General features: G+C 42.8%; 2 protein-coding genes across 3 annotated transcripts; one reads left to right on the top strand and one right to left on the bottom strand.

Moving 5' to 3' along the window:
- Positions 1–3,573: 3,573 nt before the first annotated feature.
- On the top strand, positions 3,574–12,105 carry LOC122045374 (dipeptidyl aminopeptidase 4-like). 2 transcript variants are annotated; one of them, XM_042605568.1, is made up of 5 exons: positions 3,574–4,188; positions 4,390–4,584; positions 7,218–7,247; positions 7,344–8,453; positions 10,330–10,407. In XM_042605568.1, exons 1-5 carry the CDS (start codon positions 3,727–3,729, stop codon positions 10,339–10,341), a joined length of 1,809 nt encoding a protein of 602 aa, XP_042461502.1. In that variant the 5' UTR covers positions 3,574–3,726; the 3' UTR covers positions 10,342–10,407. The 2 variants fall into 2 exon arrangements, with proteins under 2 accessions (XP_042461502.1, XP_042461501.1); XM_042605567.1 differs by lacking the exon at positions 10,330–10,407 and adding an exon at positions 11,206–12,105 and having other exon boundaries at positions 3,576–4,188.
- Positions 12,106–12,767: 662 nt separating this feature from the next.
- On the bottom strand, positions 12,768–15,119 carry LOC122045375 (probable pectinesterase/pectinesterase inhibitor 34). Its single transcript, XM_042605569.1, has 2 exons — positions 13,723–15,119; positions 12,768–13,639 (listed from the first exon to the last, which is right to left on the bottom strand). The coding sequence occupies exons 1-2, from the start codon at positions 14,816–14,818 to the stop codon at positions 12,942–12,944; spliced, it is 1,794 nt and encodes a 597-aa protein (XP_042461503.1). The 5' UTR covers positions 14,819–15,119; the 3' UTR covers positions 12,768–12,941.
- Positions 15,120–23,566: the final 8,447 nt, after the last annotated feature.

The raw sequence follows: 23,566 nt of genomic DNA on the forward strand, positions 1-23,566 counted from the left end.
TTAACAAAAAAAAATCCTATATTTAGGTCAACCCGAACCCGACCTGACCCAATCTGAATATTTTTAACTCTCCAACCCGAACCCAAAAATGCCTTCTGAATATTTTTAACTCTCCAACCCGAACCCAAAAATGCCTAATTCGAACCTGATTTTTTTCGGATCAACTCATATTGAGTCGTTAGGTCAGATTCATCTTTAACACCCATAAGGACTATTCTTCTAGTGAAAGTCAGTTTTTTTGTCGGTATAGAAATAATGTCACAATAATATTTCTCCTAATTAAATAGGGTAAATCGATAAGTCAACTTCGAATATCTCAATTCAAGATCAAGGTGGCAAAAGGCGAATACGCTCGCCTCCAGCGCCCCCGCCAACCCGTCCCAGGACCAACACAGAGGAGGTAAATTACGGGCGGCTACTAGCCTTTGGAATAGTAACTAACACATAAAGGAGATATTTACCTCGACTTTATCGAGATTCGAATCTCATACCTTATGATGACAACACCTCATGTACTAACCAATAAACCCATCCGAAAAGATATCTCAATTCAAGATCAAGTACCATATAATATAGCACATCTAATTATCAATTTTTTCCCCACGTCTAAAGACAAACAAAAAACCTCGTTTGGCTTTTCTCCATGCGGAACACAAACAATGCTTCAATGCATTGAGAGGGACTCCACGTACCTGGACTCTACAGTGTCCAAATTGACATTATCCACCTCCATTCCTTCCTCTACCAATCAACTTCTCTATCATTTGATCCAACGCTTTGTCCAATGCCCACCCATCCATCATCCTCTCTTCTTTCTCAATCGCCACTCACTTCGACCTCTATATCCACTCAATCTTCACTCTTATCATTTGTTTTTTTCTCAGGATATGGTAAATCGGTAAAGATAATCAATTATTTCTTAGCTATTTATTATTTGATTTTTACAATTAAATGATATTAAACTTCTAGATTGTACGATACTTTTTGATTTATCCTGATGATTGATAAAAAATTTTCATAAAACCAAATTGATTAATTTAAGATTAATCATTTTTTTCATATTTCTTTCATATTTTTGAAAGCCAAAAACACATGATAACTAGATTTACTTTTTTCCCCTTCAAATTTAATTAGATTAATATTTTTTAAAATATCTACTAATTGTAGGACACATTTGACCATAAAATACGATCCTAAAAATGGACCACTATGAATATTATTTATAGATGGAATTTCATAAACCCCACCTATTACACAGGTAAAATTTATAAAATCTTACCTATGAACAATCCCTAGTCAAGAATAAATTAAGGATTGTGGTCCAGAAGATTTGGGTGCTAATTGTAACCAGTTTTATGGTTAATTTAATAAGAATTTATATATATCGTTTAATATGCCTAAAGTTTATATAGTTTATTAAATAAAATAAAATAGATACATAACCATTAATTAATACGTCTGAATAAAATATGAATAGTTTGTAAATAATATTTTGAATAATATTCATGAATACATTAATAAAATTCATCAATAAATTGTTATCAAACATATAAATAAATAAATTTTTAATATAAATAAATACGTTCTAAAAAAATTAAATTAATTAAATTTAATAATTTAATAGTATCTATAAAACAAGTTCAACTGAAACTCGAAGCAAATTCAGTGTTAGACAAAAGAAGTTAAGTTAAATTTGAATACACATTTAAGTAATTTAATTAATTTTAAATTCAACTTTATTAAATATGTTTAAAGAACAGGAACTTTAGTTGCATTTGACTTTTTTTTTTTTTATTTTTTATAATATCTTTAAAATTTAAAATTTAAGATAAATTATTTATTTTAATAAATTTAAATAATTATTTTTCACTATACACTATATCAAATTATCATAAAAATTTCATTATATTTAATATTTATTTTTTATTATCTAATTTTTTTCTTTTATTTTTTGAAAAAAATTAAATAATATTTTAATATTTTCATTCTTTACATTTAGAGAGTAGTATTTATGAAATTTAAATTTAAAAAATGATAAGCTATTTAATGTAAAAGTTTTTTTATTTAAAATATAAAATTTAAAATAAATTATATATCGAGTAAAGTTAATATGAATACTCATGGTTAGGCCGTGAAAAATATATCTCTATTTGGTATCTAATTTGTCCCTGAGTTATAATATCGCAGTAGAATATCTAAGTTGTCATTCAAATATTCACGATTCGAACACCAACTACGATGTATTTATAGAAATTTTTTCCTCCAAATAAAAGGACGTAATTAAATGTTGGATTTCTAGATTGATTGTTACGTACACTTCTCGATTTATCCTGATGATCAATAAAAAATTTTCATGGGAACGAACACATCTCAGAAATAATTAATAAGAATAATTAAAATTATCATTTTTTTTCTATTTGATATCTAATTTATTATTTAACCGTGGGACCATAGTTTGCAAAATCACGATCCGGATCGTAGGATCGTACGATCCTACGATCCGGAAACCCAAAATCGATCCAAGATCGTGCAGAATCGTTTTTGCAGTAGGATCGCAGCAGGATCGGAGCAGAATCGGTAGAATCGGAGCAGGATCGGAGCAGAATCGGAGCAGGATCGGTAGGATCGGAGCAGAATCGGTAGAATCGGAGCAGAATCGGAGCAGAATCGGAGCAGGATCGGTGGAAGCTTTGGGAGGTCATAACTTTTGACTCGGATTGAACCGCGGGGCCTATAATATATCAAATTAAAGCTCGTTCAGAGATCTTTAATAAATTTCAAAGTTTATCCTTAACCATTATCTTTTTTTCATCTTATTAGAGTTTTAAATTATTTAAATATATGTTTAATTATTTTTGAGTTAGTTTTTTTTATCAATAATATTCTGTCATTTATTTTTCTCAAAATAATAAGTTTTTGGATGTCTATTATCTAGTATTGTGTGACATCAACTAGTCTTTAGAAGATTATTTCCGGCATTCATATTTGAATCAAAGGATTCAATAGCTTCTGTTATATACGTTAGATGCTTTGTTGACATTTAAATTGAATTATCTTATAAATCAAGGAAATATTTTTGACATTGTATGTGTTATTATTATTGTGTTAATAGATATTTTATATTCTTTCATTTTATGATATGAAAATATAAATATTATTACTATGCGAGAATGATAGTTGAATTACAAGTTAATTTAAATTTGTACATGTAGTAATATAATTTGATGTGTTGAGTATAAATAATTGCATATATATACAAAATTAGTTATTTATTTATATGTAAATGAGTTTTTTAGGTATTTTTTCTAATTATTAATCATGTATGATAAAATTTTAAGGGTTTTTGGTAGGATCGTACGATTCTACGATTCGATCCTGACCGATCCGATCCTGACCCTAAATCGATCCTGCGTAGAATCGTGATTCTACCAACTATGCGTGGGACTATATTACTGCTTGGGTGAGTAATACCAATATAAAGCAAAGTTTGTAGGAGTTAATTTGAGATTTCAAAACATATACGGGAGCAAATGCAAATGAGGCCGTGCCTAGAAATATTACTATATTAGCGAACTGAGAGAGGGGAAGGGCCTTAGTAGGGACCGCTGGGATTCCTCTTCGGCCCCGATACCATCGCCATCCGTCCTAGGGTTCGCCGTCCGGCACCTACTTCTTGGTACAGCGGCCCTCCCGGCCCTTCCTCCGCCTGCGTAACTGCCCTCCTTGATGCAGGACAGCGCGGCTGCGGAGGACGGCGACAAGGAGACTTTCGCGAAGAAACCGCGGCACTGCGAAGCAAAGATGCCCCTTGCTGATTCCAACGAAGACTCCTTCCTCTTTCCCGTGGAGGAGATCGTCCAGTACCCGCTGCCGGGATACGTCGCCCCCTCCGCCATCAGCTTCAGCCCTGATGGGCGCCTGATCTCCTATCTCTTTAGCCCCGATGGTACCCTCCATCGTAAAGTCTTCGTCTTTGACGTTGCTTCGCGGCGGCAAGAGTTGGTGTTTAGCCCACCTGATGGAGGCGGCCTCGACGAGAATAATCTCTCGGCTGAAGAGAAGCTGAGGCGGGAGAGGTCAAGGGAGAGGGGATTGGGTGTCACGAGGTACGAGTGGAAGGCGAGGTCAACGCCCTCTTCTTGCTTTCCTCCAGGGAAGCCCACTATCATGGTGCCATTGCCAAATGGGGTCTGTGCGCTGCTCTATTTCCTGATTTGATTGGCTAGTGTTGAAATTCAGCTAGTAGGCCGATTGTATTCGAAGTAGTTTCGGTTTGATCATTAAAATGCTTCATCAGAAGTAGTTATCTTATGTGCTGCTGAACTGGCTGACCTTAAACTTTCTTTCTTTGAGACAGAGATATCAAGTGATCATTATCTGTTTCATCAGGTATATTTCCAGGAAATATCAGGCTCAGAGCCAGAGCTCAAGCTGACATGTTGTGCTGGTTCGCCAATCATTGACCCACATCTGTCACCAGATGGAAGCAAGCTCGCATATGTCAGAGATGATGAACTCCACGTTTTGAATCTGTCTGGTGGGGAACCTAACCAATTAACTTTTGGAGCAAGTGAAAACCAAAAGGTTGGATGTTCATATCTTGTTACTGCGTTACACATGGTTGAATTTACCTTTCTAGTTTTGGTGTTTGGAAAATAAAATCATGTGCTTGTGGTATGTATCCAATATTATCCTATCTTTTGCTCTGGTAACCTTAAGTACTTTGGTTTGTCTTGTAACTTGGCATTTAACCATTTGGACGAGTTCCTTTTAGTATGCCAAATAATGAGCAATGAAGTGTACGTGTAGAAGCTCATGGTTCAATGTTTTCTTTAAGTTCTCTCCTGTTGCTTATGTAGCTTGGTTGTCTCATCATAAGACGTATCAGGTTACTGAAACCTGTTTTCTATTCAAAGGAAATTGATCTTTCTGCAGTTCCTTAGAAAGAAGCTTTCAGTGGGTTTCACAGATCGAGGTGGTTGCGGGGTAGCAAATGTTGATTCCTTACTCATTATATGGTATATGTGCAATTTCCTTGCACATTATATGGACTAGATGGCATAACTAGGTTTTTCTTTTTGGTAGGGGACAACAACAAATATAATTAAAAGAACCACTGAAAAAAGATAAATCTCAAATTCGTATTTAAAAATAAAAATGATGTTTTCTTTGAAATCTTGTTCTCATTGCATTAATTAGGAAAATCTAAGATATATGTGCAACATATTTCCCTTTTGTTCGGCATTGAACAATCGATGGACAACTTGTTTTATCATTGCTTTGGATGTGAAGCACAAACACACTCAAGCTCTACTGCTTTTAGCAGACATATTTTTTTGTTCTTCCAATAATATGTTTGTGAAGTTTAAACTATTGCAATTCCCCTAGCTACAAACAGAAATAATTTCAGGTGACCATTCTTTGAGTACTGTGCTTGAATTTAGATCTATTTCACATCTACTCTAATTTGTAGGATTCTTCTATTCTTGGTAGTTGTCATATTGGCATAGAATGAAATAAGTATAGTAGGATAAACTTTGAAATGCATTAATCTAACCAAACTACATATCTTAGAATACAAGAACCACTTCCTTTTACTTCCTAATGGTTGTTTTTATTTAAAATAAGTGAAAAATTATCAAGAGACGTAATGAAACTATAGTTTTGAGGTTGTACCATGCTCGTGGAAGATTAATGGTGGAAGTTGAAACTATTCAATATTTTTTTCATACAAGAAACTAGTATAGTGATACATAAATAATAAAATAGGCAATGCACTTTCTCAAAAGACCGAGTTTCTTTTTTCCCCGAAGATATCAAAGGCCAAAATTTATTGTTGGATTCATGCATATCAAGCGAAGTTAGGTGAGAAGTGATGTCAACTTTATGGTCTCAGAGAACTTCTGATAGAAGGAAGATATAGTAAGTAGCCTCAGAGAGCACATAACTCGAGCAAGATCATGGATAGAAGTTGGAAAAGCTTAGAAAGGACCAAGGAAGAGGTCTAAGGAAAGGAAGTGATGGGGTTTGGAAACATTCTAGGAGATCTTGATATGCCAACTAAGTGCATGGGATACTGATTTAGGTCCCGGAGACAAGGAAAATGGAGGTGGTCATTGCAATTACAATACAGTAAGAGGGGACTGCAATACGAGCAGGAATCAAAGGGATGACCATGATTTTTTTTTCCATATTCTTAGGGGAACACCTGTATTATTCTGTGGATTGTGTTGAGGCAGCTCTCTATTTTATGAAAAGGTCACCACTTACCTTCTGAAAAATTATGTTATGTGCATGGATTGCAGGTGCAACAAATATAGTTTGTTTTCCAACCAGGCTCAAATTTGCCAATTTCTCACTTCTGGTCCAATTTATTCGGTTGGATTTTATTGTGTTGTAAAACTTGTTCTGTTGTTGTTCAATGCACTGTTAATGTCAAATTGAAGTTGGGTGATTGGGAGGTCCATATCCATACATGCAAATTTTGCTAGACGATGGAAGTTTCTGCTAATCCTTGTGTCCAACAAGGATTATGCTAGAGAAATTGTAATGCAACACAAAAGAAGCCCGATACTCTACATATCTCTGTAACGACTGTTGAATGAAATACAGTGGCAATGTGTGAGCTCCTAGAATTTCTTATCAGCATAGTCATGACAAGGCACCTGGTTCTTTTAGTTACAGTACTTCTGGGAGTTGGGAGGTATATTAGTGATAAGGCTGTCTATATCCTTGGAATATGCTGATCATCCTGAGTTTGCTAAAAAAACCTCATTGGTAAAACCCTCTCTTACTGTATTCTATGAGCTCATTAGATTGTCTATAGATATTATTGAAATACTGTCTTCAGAAACAGATGTTAGGAAAATATTCCTTCAGAAAAAAGATCAGACATAGTACTATTATATTGAAGCAACATAGCATGTCACTAACTGATTTGGAGTTAACTCTTTGCAATGTCTGTATTTGGGTTCACTATGCACAAAGCAGTGCATCTCTTGATATATTTTTTTTCCTGATTTTCTTATAAACTAGGATTATTTCTATACAAATTTTGCAGATTGTATATGCTGTGAGCTTGAATTTATATGCACACATTTTCATGGTTGCTACCACACCTATGCTTGTTTTTGTTAATAAACTTATTGTATATATGAATCTCTTATTTGATGTCTTCATTCAGAGTATCTAACAGTTCTGATCTGTTCTGTTTTCAGACTTATGGTCTTGCTGAATACATTGCTCAGGTGCAACTTTTCTCCGCTCTCTGAAATTATAAATATTCTCATGCTAGACCACTGAAAATAAATTTATTGTTCTGCCAATTATTTCTTTGGCCCTAGGAAGAGATGGATAGGAAGACTGGATTTTGGTGGTCTCTTGATAGCAAGTATATTGCATTTGCTGAGGTTGACTCAGCTGAGATCCCTCTTTTCAGAATCATGCACCAGGGGAAAAGTTCAGTTGGCGTAGATGCACAGGAAGACCATGCATACCCTTTTGCTGGAGCTGCTAATGTAAAGGTTCGACTCGGAGTTGTTCCTGCCTCTGGTGGTGAAGTTACTTGGATGGACCTTATTTGTGGATTATCAGGTGAAGCTGGTGGAGATGCAGAATATCTAGCTAGAGTCAATTGGATGCCAGATAATTCTCTTATAGCTCAGGTCCTCAACAGGTCCCATTCCAAATTAGAGATTTTTAAGTATGATATTCAAACTGGACAAAAGGAAATTTTACTTGTAGAAGAGCACGATATCTGGATAAACTTGCATGATTGCTTCACACCTTTAGATAAAGGAGTGAATAATTTTTCTGGTGGTTTCATTTGGGCAAGTGAAAAGACTGGTTTTAGGCACCTCTACCTTCATGACAAGAGTGGGGCTTGCTTAGGACCCATTACACAAGGTAATTGGATGGTTGAGCAAATCGCCGGTGTAAATGAAAATGCAGGTCTTATTTACTTCACTGGCACCATGGATGGGCCATTGGAATTTAACTTATATTGCACTAGCCTTATTCCAGACTGGACTATTCCTTTAAAACCACCAATGAGGTTGACTCATGGCAGTGGAAGACATGCAGTTATCCTTGATCATCAGATGCAGAGATTTGTCGATGTCCATGATTCTCTTAACTCTCCTCCCAGAGTAACCCTTTGTTCCTTGCATGATGGGAGTCTGATATTTCCGTTGTATGAGCAGCCTCTTACTGTTCCTCGTTTTAGAAAGTTACAACTTCTATCGCCGGAGATTGTGCAAATATCTGCTAAAGATGGTACAACTTTGTATGGGGCTTTATACAAACCTGATGCAAAAACATTTGGGCCACCTCCCTATAAAGCATTGATTGGTGTTTATGGTGGTCCTAGTGTTCAGCTTGTGGTTGATTCATGGATAAATACAGTTGACATGAGAGCGCAATACCTACGGAATAAGGGAATCTTAGTGTGGAAGGTAAATCTGTTTGCTATTGTCTTTTTTTTTTTAAGTTTCTAACTAAAATATACTCTCTATGCACTGCAATCTGATTTATTTTTTAATTAATACATTTTTGTTAAAGATGCATATCCAATAGCAGGGTAAGATAAAATGGGAACTGTATATATTACTGGTGTTGATTTCTAGTACCATGTATTCTTCCAAAAACACAATTAGCTTCTTTTATTTATTTGTCATTTTTTATACTTGTTCTTCATGGATTCTTGAAATTGTTGGGTATATACTAAAGTTCTATTTCAAAATCAAAGCACTTTAAAGTTATAGTTGTTAATTCTAGATTTTTTGAGTAAATTAGTTTGAATATGGTGAACTATATAACTTCAGTTTGTGAATATTTCTTTGTGTAGTTCATATATATATTTTATACCGTATATTTTTCTAATTTTATTTGCTGAAAAATATAAAAAACTTAGCGTTTAGTTTGCGCACTTTCCATTTTCATTTTTTGGAAATCCGCATTTTCCCTTTTCTTAGAAAATGACTTTTAGACATTCTCTACTTTTCCAGAAAACGTCGTCTCTTTTTCTAGAAAATAGACGTGAAAAATACAAACCAAACATTATTTTTCAGAAAGCGCATGTTTTCCTAAAAATGAAAATGGAAAACACTCAAACCAAACACTCCCTCAGTTTGCAAAAATAAAATATTGCTGTTGTATCTCTTATTACAAGGTTACAACCAATATTAGGATGGGGCTAGAGTTTGTGTCTCTTGAGCGCATGGAAGCTTGCATTCTTACTGTTCCGATCTCATTGGTTACCTGCAGTGTGCATGGTTTATATGCTTTTTCACATATTTTAGTTACTATTTTGAGCAGAAGTCCAATCAATGGGAAGAACTGATGATAGAATGGTTCAATATGAGATAGAAGAGTCCCAACAAACTCTAATAATAACCAATTTACCCTTTTCACTTCACATTTACTTTTTTTTTTCTTTCTTTGTTGCTTGTTTGTGTACAGTTGTTTCTTCCTATGTCGACTTCCAAGCTACAAAATAGGCTCAATCTTTAGCACTCACTTCCCTTTGCAAGCTAGCCTGGTGCCCCATGAACCAACTCTTCTCAGAATCTAGGATAGAGAGTCAAACCTGTCTCTTGAGCTTGGTTAGCTCCTTTTGTTCAGATGCTGTTCTCTTTTCTTCCTGCAGTAGATACAAAATAACTCAATCTTTATGATTCAACTTCTCTTTCCAAGCTAGTCCCAGTGTCCCATAAACAAGTTCTTCTCAGAAACTGGGGTAGAGACTCAAAGCTGTCTCTTGAGCTTCGATAGTTTCTTCAACATTGATTACCAAATCAGCATGGAATTACCAATCAATTCTCTTTATTGCGCGGTTAGCTACTTAGTTTTGTAGCATTTTAACCTCTCAATTAATTGACAAAGTAGAGCCAAACTTCATACCCTCTGTTGACAAACTTACATTCTAGGAATCTGTTTCCAGCTTTCATTTTGGCCCTATTTGACATCCAGATTTTTAGCTTTTAAACCCCTTAACTAATTGACAAAGTAGATCCAAGATTCATAACCTTTGTTGATTGACATTCTATGGGGATCTAGTCCCACCTTTCATTTTGGCCCTATTTGACCTCCCTGAGTCTGGATGTGCTAACTGGAACTGGTTTGTGGCAATATTCCCACAATCATGAGATACTATGTTGAATCTAGTTAGATTCTTCTTCTTCTGATTGAATTCAACTTATCTTTTCAAATTTTGTTTTCTTAAGTTGGGTGCCTACAATTACCTGTATTACAATCATTTCTAGTTAAATAAGTATTATTTAGCTCACGCAATGTGTATAAACTTATGTCAAATTTGATTAAATTGGCCAGGTTACAAACTGAATTGGAGATTTTAGAGAAAATAGGAGGCACATGTATTTACAAGTAAACTGCCGGGTTGTATATATAATTAACCCTTTTTATTGTACATCCAAATGAATCATATTCTTGTTAGCTGACCAGGTTATGTCACAATGGATAGGAGAGGAATTGTACAATGCCATTAACTTTATGGTTTAAGTGCAGATTGATATTGGTTGGCATGACTGGGATGTACCATTTTGATCACTGACTGATAATGAATGGGTAAATGTGGTTATGTTGTTCGTGCCCAACACAAGTTCAGTGGTATATACCGAGATAGACATATCTCATCTTGTTGCTGCATAAAAACCTGATTGGGATGCTGCTGATGCTTCAATTATTGCAGCCAATCATGGGAAAGAGATTGAATACTAACCAAAAAAAAAAAAAGAGGGAAAAGTGAAGCAGCAATTTCTAAGTTCAACTTTCACCAATTAATGGCATTATTTATGGAAATGGAGAAACTAGTTTGTGGAAGATGATGATAAAAATTTAAACCTAATTAAATTGATCTTGGCATGCTTTAATATGTGCCAAAGCTTTTTGTGTGTGCTGTGTTGGCATGACAGAAGAGTACCTAAACTGTATTGTTCTGGTTGGAGTCAGAATGATATTTCATTGCTTAACTGTATTAATGAATCTCTATGCCATGTCATAGTAGATAGTCATATGATTGTTTGTCATTAATGGTCCATGAAAAAACTACTGCTTGCATCTGACCTCTTTTCCTATTGCTATCAATTATTGTTTTGCTTATCTCTGCTATAATTGGTACAGTTGCTCTATAATAAAATGATTATGGTGCAGAACATGATAAGGACAATTTTTCCTTCTATAATGCAGCTAGATAACAGAGGGACTGCAAGGCGAGGATTGAAGTTTGAGGGCCATCTGAAGCATAACTTTGGCCAGCTAGACGTGGAAGATCAAGTGACAGGTGTAGAGTGGCTTGTGAAGCAAGGTCTTGCCAAAGCAGGCCATATTGGTATATATGGTTGGAGCTATGGGGGCTTTCTGTCAGCAATGAGCCTGGCAAGGTTTCCCAACACTTTCTGCTGTGCAGTATCAGGTGCCCCAGTGACTTCATGGGATGGATACGACACATTCTACACCGAGAAGTATATGGGCTTGCCGGATGAAAACCCTGAAGGCTATGAGTACGGATCAATAATGCACCATGTGGACAAGCTGAAAGGGAAGCTACTCCTTGTTCATGGAATGATCGACGAGAATGTGCACTTCAGGCACACAGCTAGACTTGTAAACTCACTCATTGCCGCTGGCAAGCCGTACGAGCTTCTGCTTTTTCCAGATGAAAGGCACATGCCGCGTCGGCTACGAGATCGTGTTTACATGGAAGAGAGGATCTGGGAATTCATAGAGAGAAATTTGTGAGAGGTGCAGAATTTTTCCTCCTTTGCTAGTTGAATTGGTATATGTGCCATTACCATCAGTCTGGTTGAAGGTCCAGTTATGGAAGCCTTGAACTGGAAGGCCGGTCCAAACCCTTCAGATTTTCTCAAATAAAAAAGATTTGAGGATCAGTTTCCTCGTAGGGTTTCCTTGGAAATAAGTTAAGTGGGAGCTTTTGTTGGATTGATGTTATCCGGACAATTTGGACAATGGAGATTGAGTGGTTACCTTCATGTATTTATTGTATGACCAGCAACAAATTCCCGTCTGATTCGAGATGAGTTCTGAAGGCATTCTTTCTGTTTAACCTAGCAATGGTTGAATCTCCCAGAGTATGCTTGAAGTCACTGCTATTGCTACGGAGATTTGACAAATAATAAATTTTGGTAGAAATTTTTGTCAGTGGACGCACCAACTCCCTAGTTCTCTCCGTGTCATCCGATCCTCTACCTTGCGAGCCCACCTTATTTCAATCTCAGATCTAAGAAACTCACTTTCTCCAAGGTGTGACTCCATTTCTATCATGTTGTTCTTCCTCTGCTCCTTACCCTCATTCATTGGCCATGGCAAATGCGAAATGCCAGGAAACACGTTGAAAAGAATACGCACGCATAGTGACGTGAGGTCAGACATTAATGGCAGTGCGTAACCCCACCGTTCAATTTCACTCACCCTCATCAATTCCACCACCACCCTTGAAACCTCTCCGATCCATAAATTTTCCAATTAATTCTCCAGCCCTGAGCTGCCTCTCACCGACACTTCCACGAGCCACGAAGCAGTGTATCAGCAGGAAGAACCTTCTTCCTCTGCTTTCTAAATTGCTCTCATCGTGCTGTTTTGGTCTCCTTGGCAATCAGCAGCAGCAAATTGATTGATTGCTGACGAATCCTGGGAATTGAGTTGCTAGAGGACAGCGTGGTCCTACTCGCAGCTGTTCTTAGCTATCGCCCTTAATTGAAGTCGCTATCATTAGATACAAATCTTCGACAGAATGTTAGGAATTCGTAAAATGTATGGTTGTAAGAACTTGAAGGATCGGAGTTGCGATCGATCTGTTTCTGAAACAAAATTGAGGAAAAAATAAACTACACCATGCACAGGAAGAGGGATCACATATGATAGAACAAAGGCAATGGAATCAAGGAGAGAAGGAATTATTTTTTTTATACGGATAAGCCGGCCAAGAAGGTGACTCCGGTGGATGGCAACCATGAGGAGCCGAAGATGAATTGCGCCACCGTGTACTTGCTGGCCTCCTCCGGCAGCGTGATCACCCGGAACCCCGGCCATTGCACCCTCTTGCCGATGGCAGCTCCCGGGCCGTAGTTCATGTACTCGCCGTAGTACAAGGTGTCGAGGGCGAAGGTGGCGTTCCACTCCAGCCACCCCGCTGGGTGGATGTGGTCCTCGATGTACGACATCATGAACACCGTCCTGGAGTAGAGCTTCCACGGCCGACCGAGATAGGTGGAGTAGTTGGCCTTCGCCGGCTCCAAGTCCGCCGCCGCTACCACCCGGCATGCGTGGATGGAGATGCCGGTGTTCTGGTTCGGGTCCTTCCGGTTCTGAGCGGTGATGGTGTTCTTCTGCATCGGCATTGGCCGGCGCGACCACAGGCTGCAGTTTTGCAGCACCACCGCCGCGTTGCCGAAGATGAAGTCGACGGTGCCATAGACGTCGCACTCCCGGAAGAACTGCCGCTGAGAGTGCACGTACAGAGTGTCCTGGTATCCGATGACGTTGCACCTGTAAACCACTGCGTGGTCCGCCCCCACCCGCAGCGCCACCGCCTGGTGCTTCTCCGGCCCCGCCCAGTTCTGCACCGTGATGTCCCTCATTATAAACCCCGTCCCCGTCGCCGCTGCAAACACCAAATTCACCACCCAAATATCATTCTCTGTTTCGTTAAAAGTCAGTAATTCCCTAACAATAATTAACAAATACCGAAAGTGGCTGTGTGGAAGGTGGTGAAGTTGTCGGACGCGCTCCGCGATCCGGCGATGATGGTGTTGCTTCTGCCGTCGCCGATGAACATGAGATTCGTCTTCTTCAGTCCGACCTTGATGTTCTCGTAGTACTGGCCGGCCTTGATGTAGATGATGATCCGGCGGGTGCTGTAGTCTGGTGCCGCATTCACTGCGTCGGCGATGGAGGTGTAAGTGCCGTTTCCGTCCTTGGAAACGACCATGTCCGCCTGGATGCTCGCCGCCGGCAACTGGAGCAGGCGTCTGTCCTTCTTCCGCACCCACGACGGGAACTCTAGTAGCTTCCTCCTCCTCCTTTTGTCGTGGATAGGAATGCCGGCGAAATCCTTATTGCGGCCCAAACCAGAGAAGATGGCGAGGCAATTGCTGACGAGCTCGCTGAGGTCCTTGGTTTGGCTCTCCATGTGCCGCTTCACGCGGAGGTCGGCCACCTGCTGCAGCCCCTCGTCGCAGGTGTCCTGGTTGGTGAGCGCGGCGCTGAGCCAGGTGATCACGTCCTCGTCGGAGAACCCCCTGACTCGGGCTCGCGACGCCGGCGAAGCACCGGCGGTGGCCACCGCAAGAAGTGAGTTGGAGAGCTGCTCCTGCGAGTGGTCGAGCAGCTCCATGCAGTCCTCGTAAGCGGAGCGGGCGAGCTGGTCCATGGCAGCGCCGGAAATCGCGGAGGCACCGTGTATGGCCGCGCTGACGCGGCTGAGCGTCATGTTGAGCGACACATGGACGAGGTCACGCTCCCGAGCCGCGTCGAGGGCGCCCGGGAAGTCGAGCATCGAACGCACGCAGAGGACCGGGTACCGTGTCAGGCCGCAGGCCCGCGATATGGCCTGGCTCATCGGCCGGCTGCGATCCGGCCGAGGCGTCGTCGTCTCAGCCGAGTCGCGGCGGAGGACAATGTGCGCCACCTGGAACCCGACGAGCAAAAGCACGCCGATAAGACCAAGGCAGAGTGACAGCCGACGGCGTGCCCTGGTCCTGGACGCGTCGCGACTCGCTTGCAGTTGCAGATCGGATAAGGAGGGTAGTGACTCGGACGAGTCGACTCGGCCGTAGCCCATGTGGTGGGAAGGAAGGAGTTGGAGCGTGTGTTAGGAGGGCCAGTGTTCTTGGTCTATAAGTAAACGAAGGGAAGAGTAGTTACTAACAACAACTAACTGGAGTTGGGTGGGAGGTCTTTATCCTACCGTCTTCTACTTCCTCGCTGCTCTTGCTTCATCTCACCGCACTACCCCCAACAACTCCTTCCTTATTTATTTTAATCTAGATATCTTAATTTTAGACTTAACTAGTTAATTGGTGGTAAAAGATGAATACATCAATAGCTTCACTAATTCATCCCAGGGCCAACACAGAAGAGTTAAAAGGCTTAACTAGTTAAGGTCTTTATCCTACTGTTAACGATTAATTTTGGAGATGACTAATCTAACCTTGTGAAAATATTTTAAGTGGACTATAGTTGCCTTACGCAGTTAGAAATTGACTAATAAATATCTGATTAACTAAACTTTAGCTTGGAACCTTTTAATTTTTATGGCTAATTTGAGTGACATCATTTACTGTATATTAAGATTGATTTCAGGGTTTGCACATTCAAGGCTGAAAGATAAGGATGATTAAGAGGCGGGCAACAGGGCATGTGAGACATAATGAGGAAATATTTAATTAAAGTGGGCTAAGAAGATAAGGGAAAGGTGGACCCTTGGCTAAAAATTGAGGGAGTTTGTATTTTTTTTTTAAAAAAATCATTTAATTTCGTTAAACCGATGCATCTTTTCATTTTCCTACCAATGTTCTTGTTCTTGTTCTCACTGCAAATCTCTTGGTCTACTTTAGTACTTATCTTCTTTATTCTCCTTTTTTTTTTTAAAATTTTTTCTTTTAGCATTCAAGTTTGTTGTGTGTTACTCATTCAGAAGCATTTTCTATCCTATAAATCTTGCAAAAAATCTTAAATCTCATATCTCATAATAGTACATTCTAACTCTCTCACTCATAATTTATTCTTTTCCTATTTCTCTAAGACATGATCCGGTCAGAGATCAAGGGATAGGATGACTTGATCAAAGTAGTTACAATCGAGTAATTTCGATCTACTAGATACAAATTAGATCGTCTTTCTTCATGTCAGACCTCAATTGGGTCAAGCTTTTATCAAGTCGGCTTCTCAAGAGGATGATTTGCTTAGGAGGTCAGACTTTATTAAAAAACTTCCTTGGGAGGTCATCTTTGTTGGGAAGATTGCTCAGAAGGTCGACCTTTAATGGGAAGACTTCTAAAGACGGCTTAAGAGGTTGGTCTTCCAACTGCCGAGTACTATAGGAATCTTCGGATAGAGGTTTGAAAAGTCTCGACAAAAATGTTAGGAGGGCGGCCGGGTTAAGGCTTGGCAAAGATCCTTTGACGGTCAGATAAGACCTCAGAAAAAATATGAAGAAAATGACAGACGAAAATGAATAATAAAAAAAATAAGAATAATGGAACTTGCTTATTTCTGCTCGCAATTTAGTTATCTTTAAATAGAGAGTGAAAGGACAAAAAGACATACGTCTTTCCTCTTTAGTGAGAAGTCACACCTCTTCCCTTTCTATATTGAGAGATACCTCTATTTGATGATCGATACTTTAACAACCATTGAGGTGAATCAGGGTGTGACTCATATGGATTTTACTGGAGGTCTTCTTGTAAGGGCCAACTTGACCTGAACTCAGTTTGACTTAATTTGACTTAAGCTTGTCTTGCTTGACCCGACCCAAGCATATCTTGACTTTATATTCCAATTCAATTTAACTTTTGACTTGATTATGTCACGTGGGGTTGATTATCTCCATCAGTACCCATACTCAAAATTCTTACAATATCTCATGATAAGGTAGGGCTCGCTCGGCAGAAGGTTAAAGTGGTCAACGTCTTGAGCAGGCTTCCGATCGGGCGAACTACCTTCCCGATCAGCAGGAAGAGTAGTCGGCCCGACAGTTCTACAGTTCGGTCGGACACCGAGCTTCCGACGCTCATGAAACTCAAGCATGGAAAGACAAGGGCTGAGCGTCCGCCCCGCTCGACCGAGCAGTGGACGCAGCCTCGACCCGGCAGGCAAAGAAGCCTTAGCCTGACAAGGCGGAGCCGGACATCAAATCACTGGTCGAGCGAGCGTTCGGCCCGACCGTTGCATCACTTTGGTGGCAAAGTGGCCGAGTGGATCTCCCGCTCGACCCAATAGCAGACAAAAGGAGCAGTTGGCAGTATTTTCCTAGGGACCAGTAGCATCGGCAGGTAGCATGGTCGACAACATGGTCAGACAGAGGATCGTACGGTGGAAGCTTCTACTGTCATGTCAAGAATATGTCTGAGTTGTTAAGGTATGACGTCAGACACACTTTTCTAACACGACCTCTCTAGGTATGCTTTGAGAAGCGTGCGCGCCTTGGAAAGCATGCACGCGCCCCCTGGTAGCTCTATATAAGGAGGACTAGAGCTTCATTGGAGGTATGTTTTCACTACTGTAGCCACAGCTTAGCTTGTCGGAGGTCCACGCCATCTTCAGTCGACATCCAATCAACATGAGCGCCACCTTCTCAGGGTCCGTCTACTCACGCTCGGACAGGATCAAATTTGGCGTCGTCTGTAGGAACGCACCTAAATTCGAGCTGAAGAGATGGAAGAAGCTGGACGTCTCCACACCGTGACGCTCACTCCAGAGGAGCTCGATGCACTCATTTAGGTACGAGCGGCGAAAATGGTCGAGCAACAGCAACAAAAGGCGCTAGCCGACCGGATGGCGTAGCGAGCAACATCGGCTTCGAGAGGCCGAGCGGCACATGAAGACCGGCTGGAGCAACTCTCCATATGGGGACAGAACAAGATGCCGACTGGCACTCCAGGAGAAGTTCCACCAGCGCCGATTCCGTTTCACCGGGCGTTATTTCAGACGCCCTCGGAAATTACTCAAGCCAACCAGGACAGAGATTGTTCGAACGAGGCTCCCATGCGGGACGCAGGAAAGGGCAAAGCACCCCGAGCTGATTCGTGGCTCGAGCGGATCAACCGGCAATTCTCCGAAGCCATCCTACAGGATCCGCTACCAAGGCACTACGCTCCCTTGGCGATCGGAGAATATAATGGGTCGACCGACCCAGACGGACATCTCGGTAAGTTTGACAACACCGCTACTCTGCATCAGTATACAGATGGAGTCAAGTGTCGAGTGTTCCTCACCACTCTCTTTGGCTCGGCACAACGGTGGTTTCGGAGGTTGTCGGATGGGTCGATCAGAAGCTTTAAGGACTTCTGAACGGTTTTCCTTCACCACTTTGCGAGTAGCAAACGCTATCAAAAAACAAGCGTCAGTCTGTTCTCCATGAAGCAGGGTCAGAGGGCTCCGAGCTTACATCCAGTGCTTCAACCAGGTGGCAATGGATATCCCCTCGGTATCGTTCGAGACCATGATGAACACGTTCACGCAGGGACTCGTGGACGGAGACTTCTTCCGATCGCTCGTCCGGAAGCCACCCCGCGACTACGATCACATGTTGAAGAAGGCCAATGAGTACATAAACGTGGAGGAAGCCCAGGCGACCAAAAGGAAAGAGGCTCCATCCAAACCATCGGCGCCGATCGAGCACCAGTCGTTGTCCAGCCATCAGCTGCCAAGAGGACTACGGGCCGAAGGGGAGCGGCCACACCAGGAAGCAAGGCCACACGCCGTTCAGCATGTTGCCGCAGAACGACTGAGACCCAAGGGGAAGGTATGGACCCCTTTGTTCTGCTTGTTCCATCAGTCTGCAACACATAACACCCACGACTGTCGTGGGTTCAATCCGATTGTCCAACTAGCGCCCAGGAGTTATCGTCGTCGATCCCCCTCTCCTGATCGGCGACACGAGTATCATTGTTCTGATCGGCGCATCGGAGGAGCGCAGAGTCGGTGAGAGCCAAACGTGAACAAAATAGGTCGTCCGCTCGGGAGGAGGAGAATAGGAGCAATGTTGCTCGAGGGGAGATCAACATCATAGTTGGCGGGCTGACCGGCGGGGATTCCAACCGAGCTAGGAAGTAACATGCTCGGCGACTGGAAATCCATGCGGTGGGTTGCAGCCATGAGTAGGCCAGCGGGCCCGAGATCAGCTTCGGCCCCCGTGATCTCGAAGGAGTTGAAGTGTCGCACGACGACGCACTCATTATTCGAGCGGTAATAGCCAATTACACTATTCATCGTATATTCGTTGACACAGGCAGCTCGGTCAATATCATTTTCAAGAAGGCATTCGACCAGCTCTAAATTGATTGGGGTGAGTTGTTGCCAATGATGACCCCTCTATACTAGTTCACCGGCAATGAAGTCTTGCCGATTGGCCAGGTCAAGATGGCCATCTCTTTCGGGGAGGAACCACTTCGGAGGACAAGAGCCACCAACTGTTGGTGCGGGAAGCATCCGACGATCGAACCCAAGTTTTGATAATGGAAAAGGATTCAAAGTTAAGTCTTGTTGTTATCTAACATGTTGAATGAGTGTTTCAGGAAAGTCCTAGCTGCGGTTAGGCAAAGGGAAAACCCTAGGTGGTGGTAACCCTAGGTCATAGGGGGTGGTAACCCTATGCGGAAAGTCTTGGCAGGTCGATGGCTTCAGGCAAAAGTCCTAGGGGGTGGTAACCCTAGGTGAAAAGTCCTAGTGTCGCGAATCAGGTGAAAGACTGGACTAGCCGGGAAGCGGATGTCTAGCAGAAAGTCTGGAAGTGTCGAGTGCTGAGCAAAAGTCCAGTCGATCTGGAGGATCGTACTGGCAACAGGTAAATCTCCTGAGTGGAGTAGGTGAGGACGCGTTCCCCGTAGAGGGAACAGTAGGCGTCGGGTCGACCTAGGGTTTCCGGACGGAAATCCAAAGTCAGACCCGGACAGTCCGGAGACTATCATAACATTCTTTATCATATTCATACTGTTGTTTTATGCTAACTTTGTGTTGCAGAATATTGTTTGGGACTAACATGTCTTGCAGGTACAAAATAATGAAGTTTTCCCTCGGATGAACAGTGTCCGAGGCGCCTCCATGGAGCTTGGAGGCGCCTTGGGTGCAAAAGCTGACCTGGCTGCGAAGCATCCATGGAGGCGCCTTGAAGGGAGTATAAGGCGCCTTGGAAGGCGCCTTGGAAGGCGCCTTGGGGAGGATATAAGGCACCTTAAGCAGATGAACTTCGACCAGTTCAAGCTTGATCCACGCGGAGGACTCGGCAGCATGGAGGCGCCTTGAACAGCCTTCAAGGCGCCTTGAACACCCTTTATAAGGGGGTCTCAACCAGCACTTCAGTACAACAACTTCCAAGCGATTGCTTTGCATTTAGCTGCTAATGACACGATCCAGAAGTGCTGCAACAACCTCCCGACGACCCGGAGCTCTGTTCTCTTCTTCCTTAGTTGTCGGTATAAAGTTGTTATAATATTTTCATTGTAATTTGTAATTCTTATCGAGCTTATAGTTGTTGCCCACCGGAAGCGATCAAGGATCGCGGGCCTTCGAGTAGGAGTCGTCTTAGGCTCCGAACGAAGTAAATCCCTTTGTGTCTCTGTGTTTATTTATTTTATTCCGCTGCATTTTAATTACTCCGATAGTTTTCCGATAATCGAACGAAATAGCCACGAGCGCTATTCACCCCCCCTCTCTAGCGCTTCTCGATCCAACACCAACTTCATCATAGTAGATGCCCCCTTAGCCTATAATGTCATTTTGGGTTAACCGACCCTCAATGAATTTCCAGCGGTCGTCTCGACCTTCTGCCAGAAGATTAAGTTCCCGGTAGAAGATCGAGTTGGAGAAGTAAAGGGTGATCAGCTGACCGCTCGGAGATACTATGTCGAGATGGTCAAGACCGAGGCAAAGTCCGCTCGAAAAACACCCAGAATGGAGGTGAGCGCAATAACCAAGAAGCCCCCTACTTTGGTTTATGAGGAGAAAGAAGAGGTGCAGATACATCCGGGCCGAGCAGAGGCGACAACCTTCATAGCGTCTAACCTAGAGAACGGGCAGAAGGCCGAACTGATCAGTTTTCTTCAGCAGAACCATGACATGTTCGCATGGTCTATCCACGAGTTGCCCGACATTTTCTCGAACGTCGCGCAACATGAGCTCCACGTCCGACCAGACGCTAGGCCAGTGAAGCAAAGGAAGAGAGACTTTAGCGCTGAGTATAATCTAATCATTCGGGCGGAGATCGAGAAGCTGTTGGAGGTCGGACACATACGCGAAGTTTAGTTCCCGAGCTGGCTCGTCAATGTGGTGCTGGTCTCCAAATCGGGCAATAAATGGAGGGTCAGCATCGACCTCTAGGATCTCAACAAGGCGTGCCCGAAGGACTTCTACCCCTTGTCCAGGATAGATCAGATGGTAGACTCCACGGCCGGGTGCGAGCTGATATGCATGCTGGACGCGTAGCAGGGGTATCATCAAGTGTCGCTCGCCCGTGAAGACCAAGAGAAAGACAGCTTCATTACCGCCGACGGTACGTACTGCTGTAATGTAATGTCGTTCGACTTGAAGAATGCAGGAGTCACCTACCAGAGGCTGATGAACAAAGTCTTTCGGTGGCAGATCGGTCGCAACATGGAGGTATATGTCGACAACATATTGATTAAATCCCTCCGAGCCGCTGATCTCTGCGCAAATATCAAGGAGACTTGTCAGACCCTTCGAGCGTAAGGCATCAAGTTGAATCCCCAGAAATGTCTATTCGGCGCAAAGAGTGGGTGCTTCCTGGGATACATCATCACCGAGCGGGGCATTGTGGCAAACCCCAGCAAGGTAAAAGCACTCCAGGATATGCCACCACCAAGAAATTTGAAAAAAGCTCAGCGCCTCACCGGGCGGATAACAACATTATCTCGATTCATTTCCAAGTCGTCCGACCGGAGTCTTCCTTTCTTCAAGATCCTGCGCTAAGCCACCAAGTTCCAGTGGGATGAGGAGTGTGACTAAGCCTTCGAGGAGCTTAAAGCATATCTGAACTCACTACCTATACTAGCTAAGCCTATTGCCTGTGAACCACTCCGAATCTATTTGTCTTCAATCGAGCACGCTGTCGGCTCGGCATTGGTTCAGCAGAACGGCGAAGAGTAGCCAATGTACTTCTTGAGTCATATATTAAAGGATGCTGAATTTCGCTACACCGGTCTTGAGAAGCTCGCATTTGCATTGGTACTCGCCGCTTGGAGGCCCCGTCCTTACTTTCTCGCGCACACTATCATTGTGATGATCAACAACCCTTTGGAAAGAGTCCTGCTTAACCCAGAGGCGTCCGACCGGTTAATTAAATGGACGATGGAGCTCAGTGAGTTCGATATCCGATATCAACCCGGAACAGCAATTAAGGCGCAGTCCTTAGCTGATTTTGTCACAGAGGTACAAAACCCTGAACCCAACTTGGTCTGGAAAGTATATGTGGATGGGTCGTCCGCTCGTCAGGGTAGCGGGATTGGCATGCTGCTTGTCTCCCCAGAAGGAGAGCGGGTGCAGTATCCCGTTCAACTAGATTACCGGGCAACTAACAACATAGCCGAATACGAGGCTCTTATAGCCGGCCTACAAGCCGCCCGTACGTCGGCGTTAGTAGAGTTCTTATCCATTCTGATTCTTAGTTAGTCACTCAGTAGTTGGTGGGAGCATTCGAGATCAGTAATACGCGGCTCAAGTTGTACGCCGAAGCTTTCGAAAAGCTGAAGGCAAACTTTCAGGAGGTAATCATCCAGAAGATCCCCCGAGTGAAGAACCAAGCGGCAGACGAGCTGGCCAAATTGGCGAGCTCACTCTCGCCGATCATCAATACTCAGCCGATCGAGCAAGTATCCTTGGTGGCGCACGTTGATCGGATAGAGGGTCTCACCTTCCCTAGCGATTGGAGAACGATCATAATAGAGTTCTTTCGATCAGGAGCTACGCTGTCCGATCGAGAGGAAGCCTGTTTATTGAGAAGAAGAGCCGGTCATTTCATCCTAATCGGGGACCAACTCTACAAGAAATCCTTCTCCAGGCCATTGCTTAAATGCGTTGGATCAGAAGATGCCGAATATATACTACAAGAGGTACACCAAGGCTCCTGTGGAGGGCATCCGGGCGGTTGGTCACTAGCAAGGAAGATTCTGTTGGCCGGGTACTTCTGGCCAACTCTATAGGAAGATGTCGCTCGGACAGCGGCTAACTATCTATTCTGTCAGAAGTATCACCACCTCTCCCATCGATCGACTGAAGAGATGAAGGCTTCCACTATGTCTTGCCCGTTCGACCAGTGGGGCATGGATATTGTGGGACCCTTTCCCATGGCGACCGGACAGCGAAAGTTTTTGCTTGTTGCGGTAGACTACTTCTCCATGTGGGTTAAAGTCGAACCGCTGGCAAAAATAATCGAACAGATGGTCAAGAAGTTCATCTGGCAACATATCATCTGTCAATTCGACATTCCGCGTCGACTCGTCTCAGACAATGGCAGACAGTTCACCAGATGGAAACTCAAAGAGTGGTGCAAGGAATATGGCATCTAGCAGGCCTTCACCTTCGTCACATTCCCTCATAGCAACGGACAGCCTGAAGTCGCCAATCAGGAGATCTTGCGAATTTTACGAGTTCGGCTCGACCACATCGGAGGAAGTTGGGTGGACGAACTCCCTGGCGTGTTATGGGCAATCTGCACAACCCCCAAAGAAGGCATGGGTGTAACCCCGTTCCACCTTATATACGGCGGTGAAGCGGTTGTCCCGATCGAGGTCGGAGTCGAATCTAGTAGAATACAGCACTACAGTGAAGACAATGTTGAGCGGAGGCTTCTGGA

Source organism: Zingiber officinale, chromosome 2B (assembly GCF_018446385.1).
Source record: "Zingiber officinale cultivar Zhangliang chromosome 2B, Zo_v1.1, whole genome shotgun sequence".
NCBI classification, from domain to species: domain Eukaryota; kingdom Viridiplantae; phylum Streptophyta; class Magnoliopsida; order Zingiberales; family Zingiberaceae; genus Zingiber; species Zingiber officinale.

Bases quoted from the DNA above. Each gene is read 5' to 3' on its own strand.
- LOC122045374 (XM_042605567.1), top strand. From the start codon at position 3,727: ATGCAGGACAGCGCGGCTGCGGAGGACGGCGACAAGGAGACTTTCGCG. The intron at 7,248-7,343 runs GTGCAACTTTTC...CTTTGGCCCTAG, and splicing joins TTGCTGAATACATTGCTCAG to GAAGAGATGGATAGGAAGAC. The intron at 8,454-11,205 runs GTAAATCTGTTT...TCTATAATGCAG, and splicing joins AGGGAATCTTAGTGTGGAAG to CTAGATAACAGAGGGACTGC.
- LOC122045375 (XM_042605569.1), bottom strand. From the start codon at position 14,818: ATGGGCTACGGCCGAGTCGACTCGTCCGAGTCACTACCCTCCTTATCC. The intron at 13,640-13,722 runs GTATTTGTTAAT...TGGTGTTTGCAG, and splicing joins CTTCCACACAGCCACTTTCG to CGGCGACGGGGACGGGGTTT.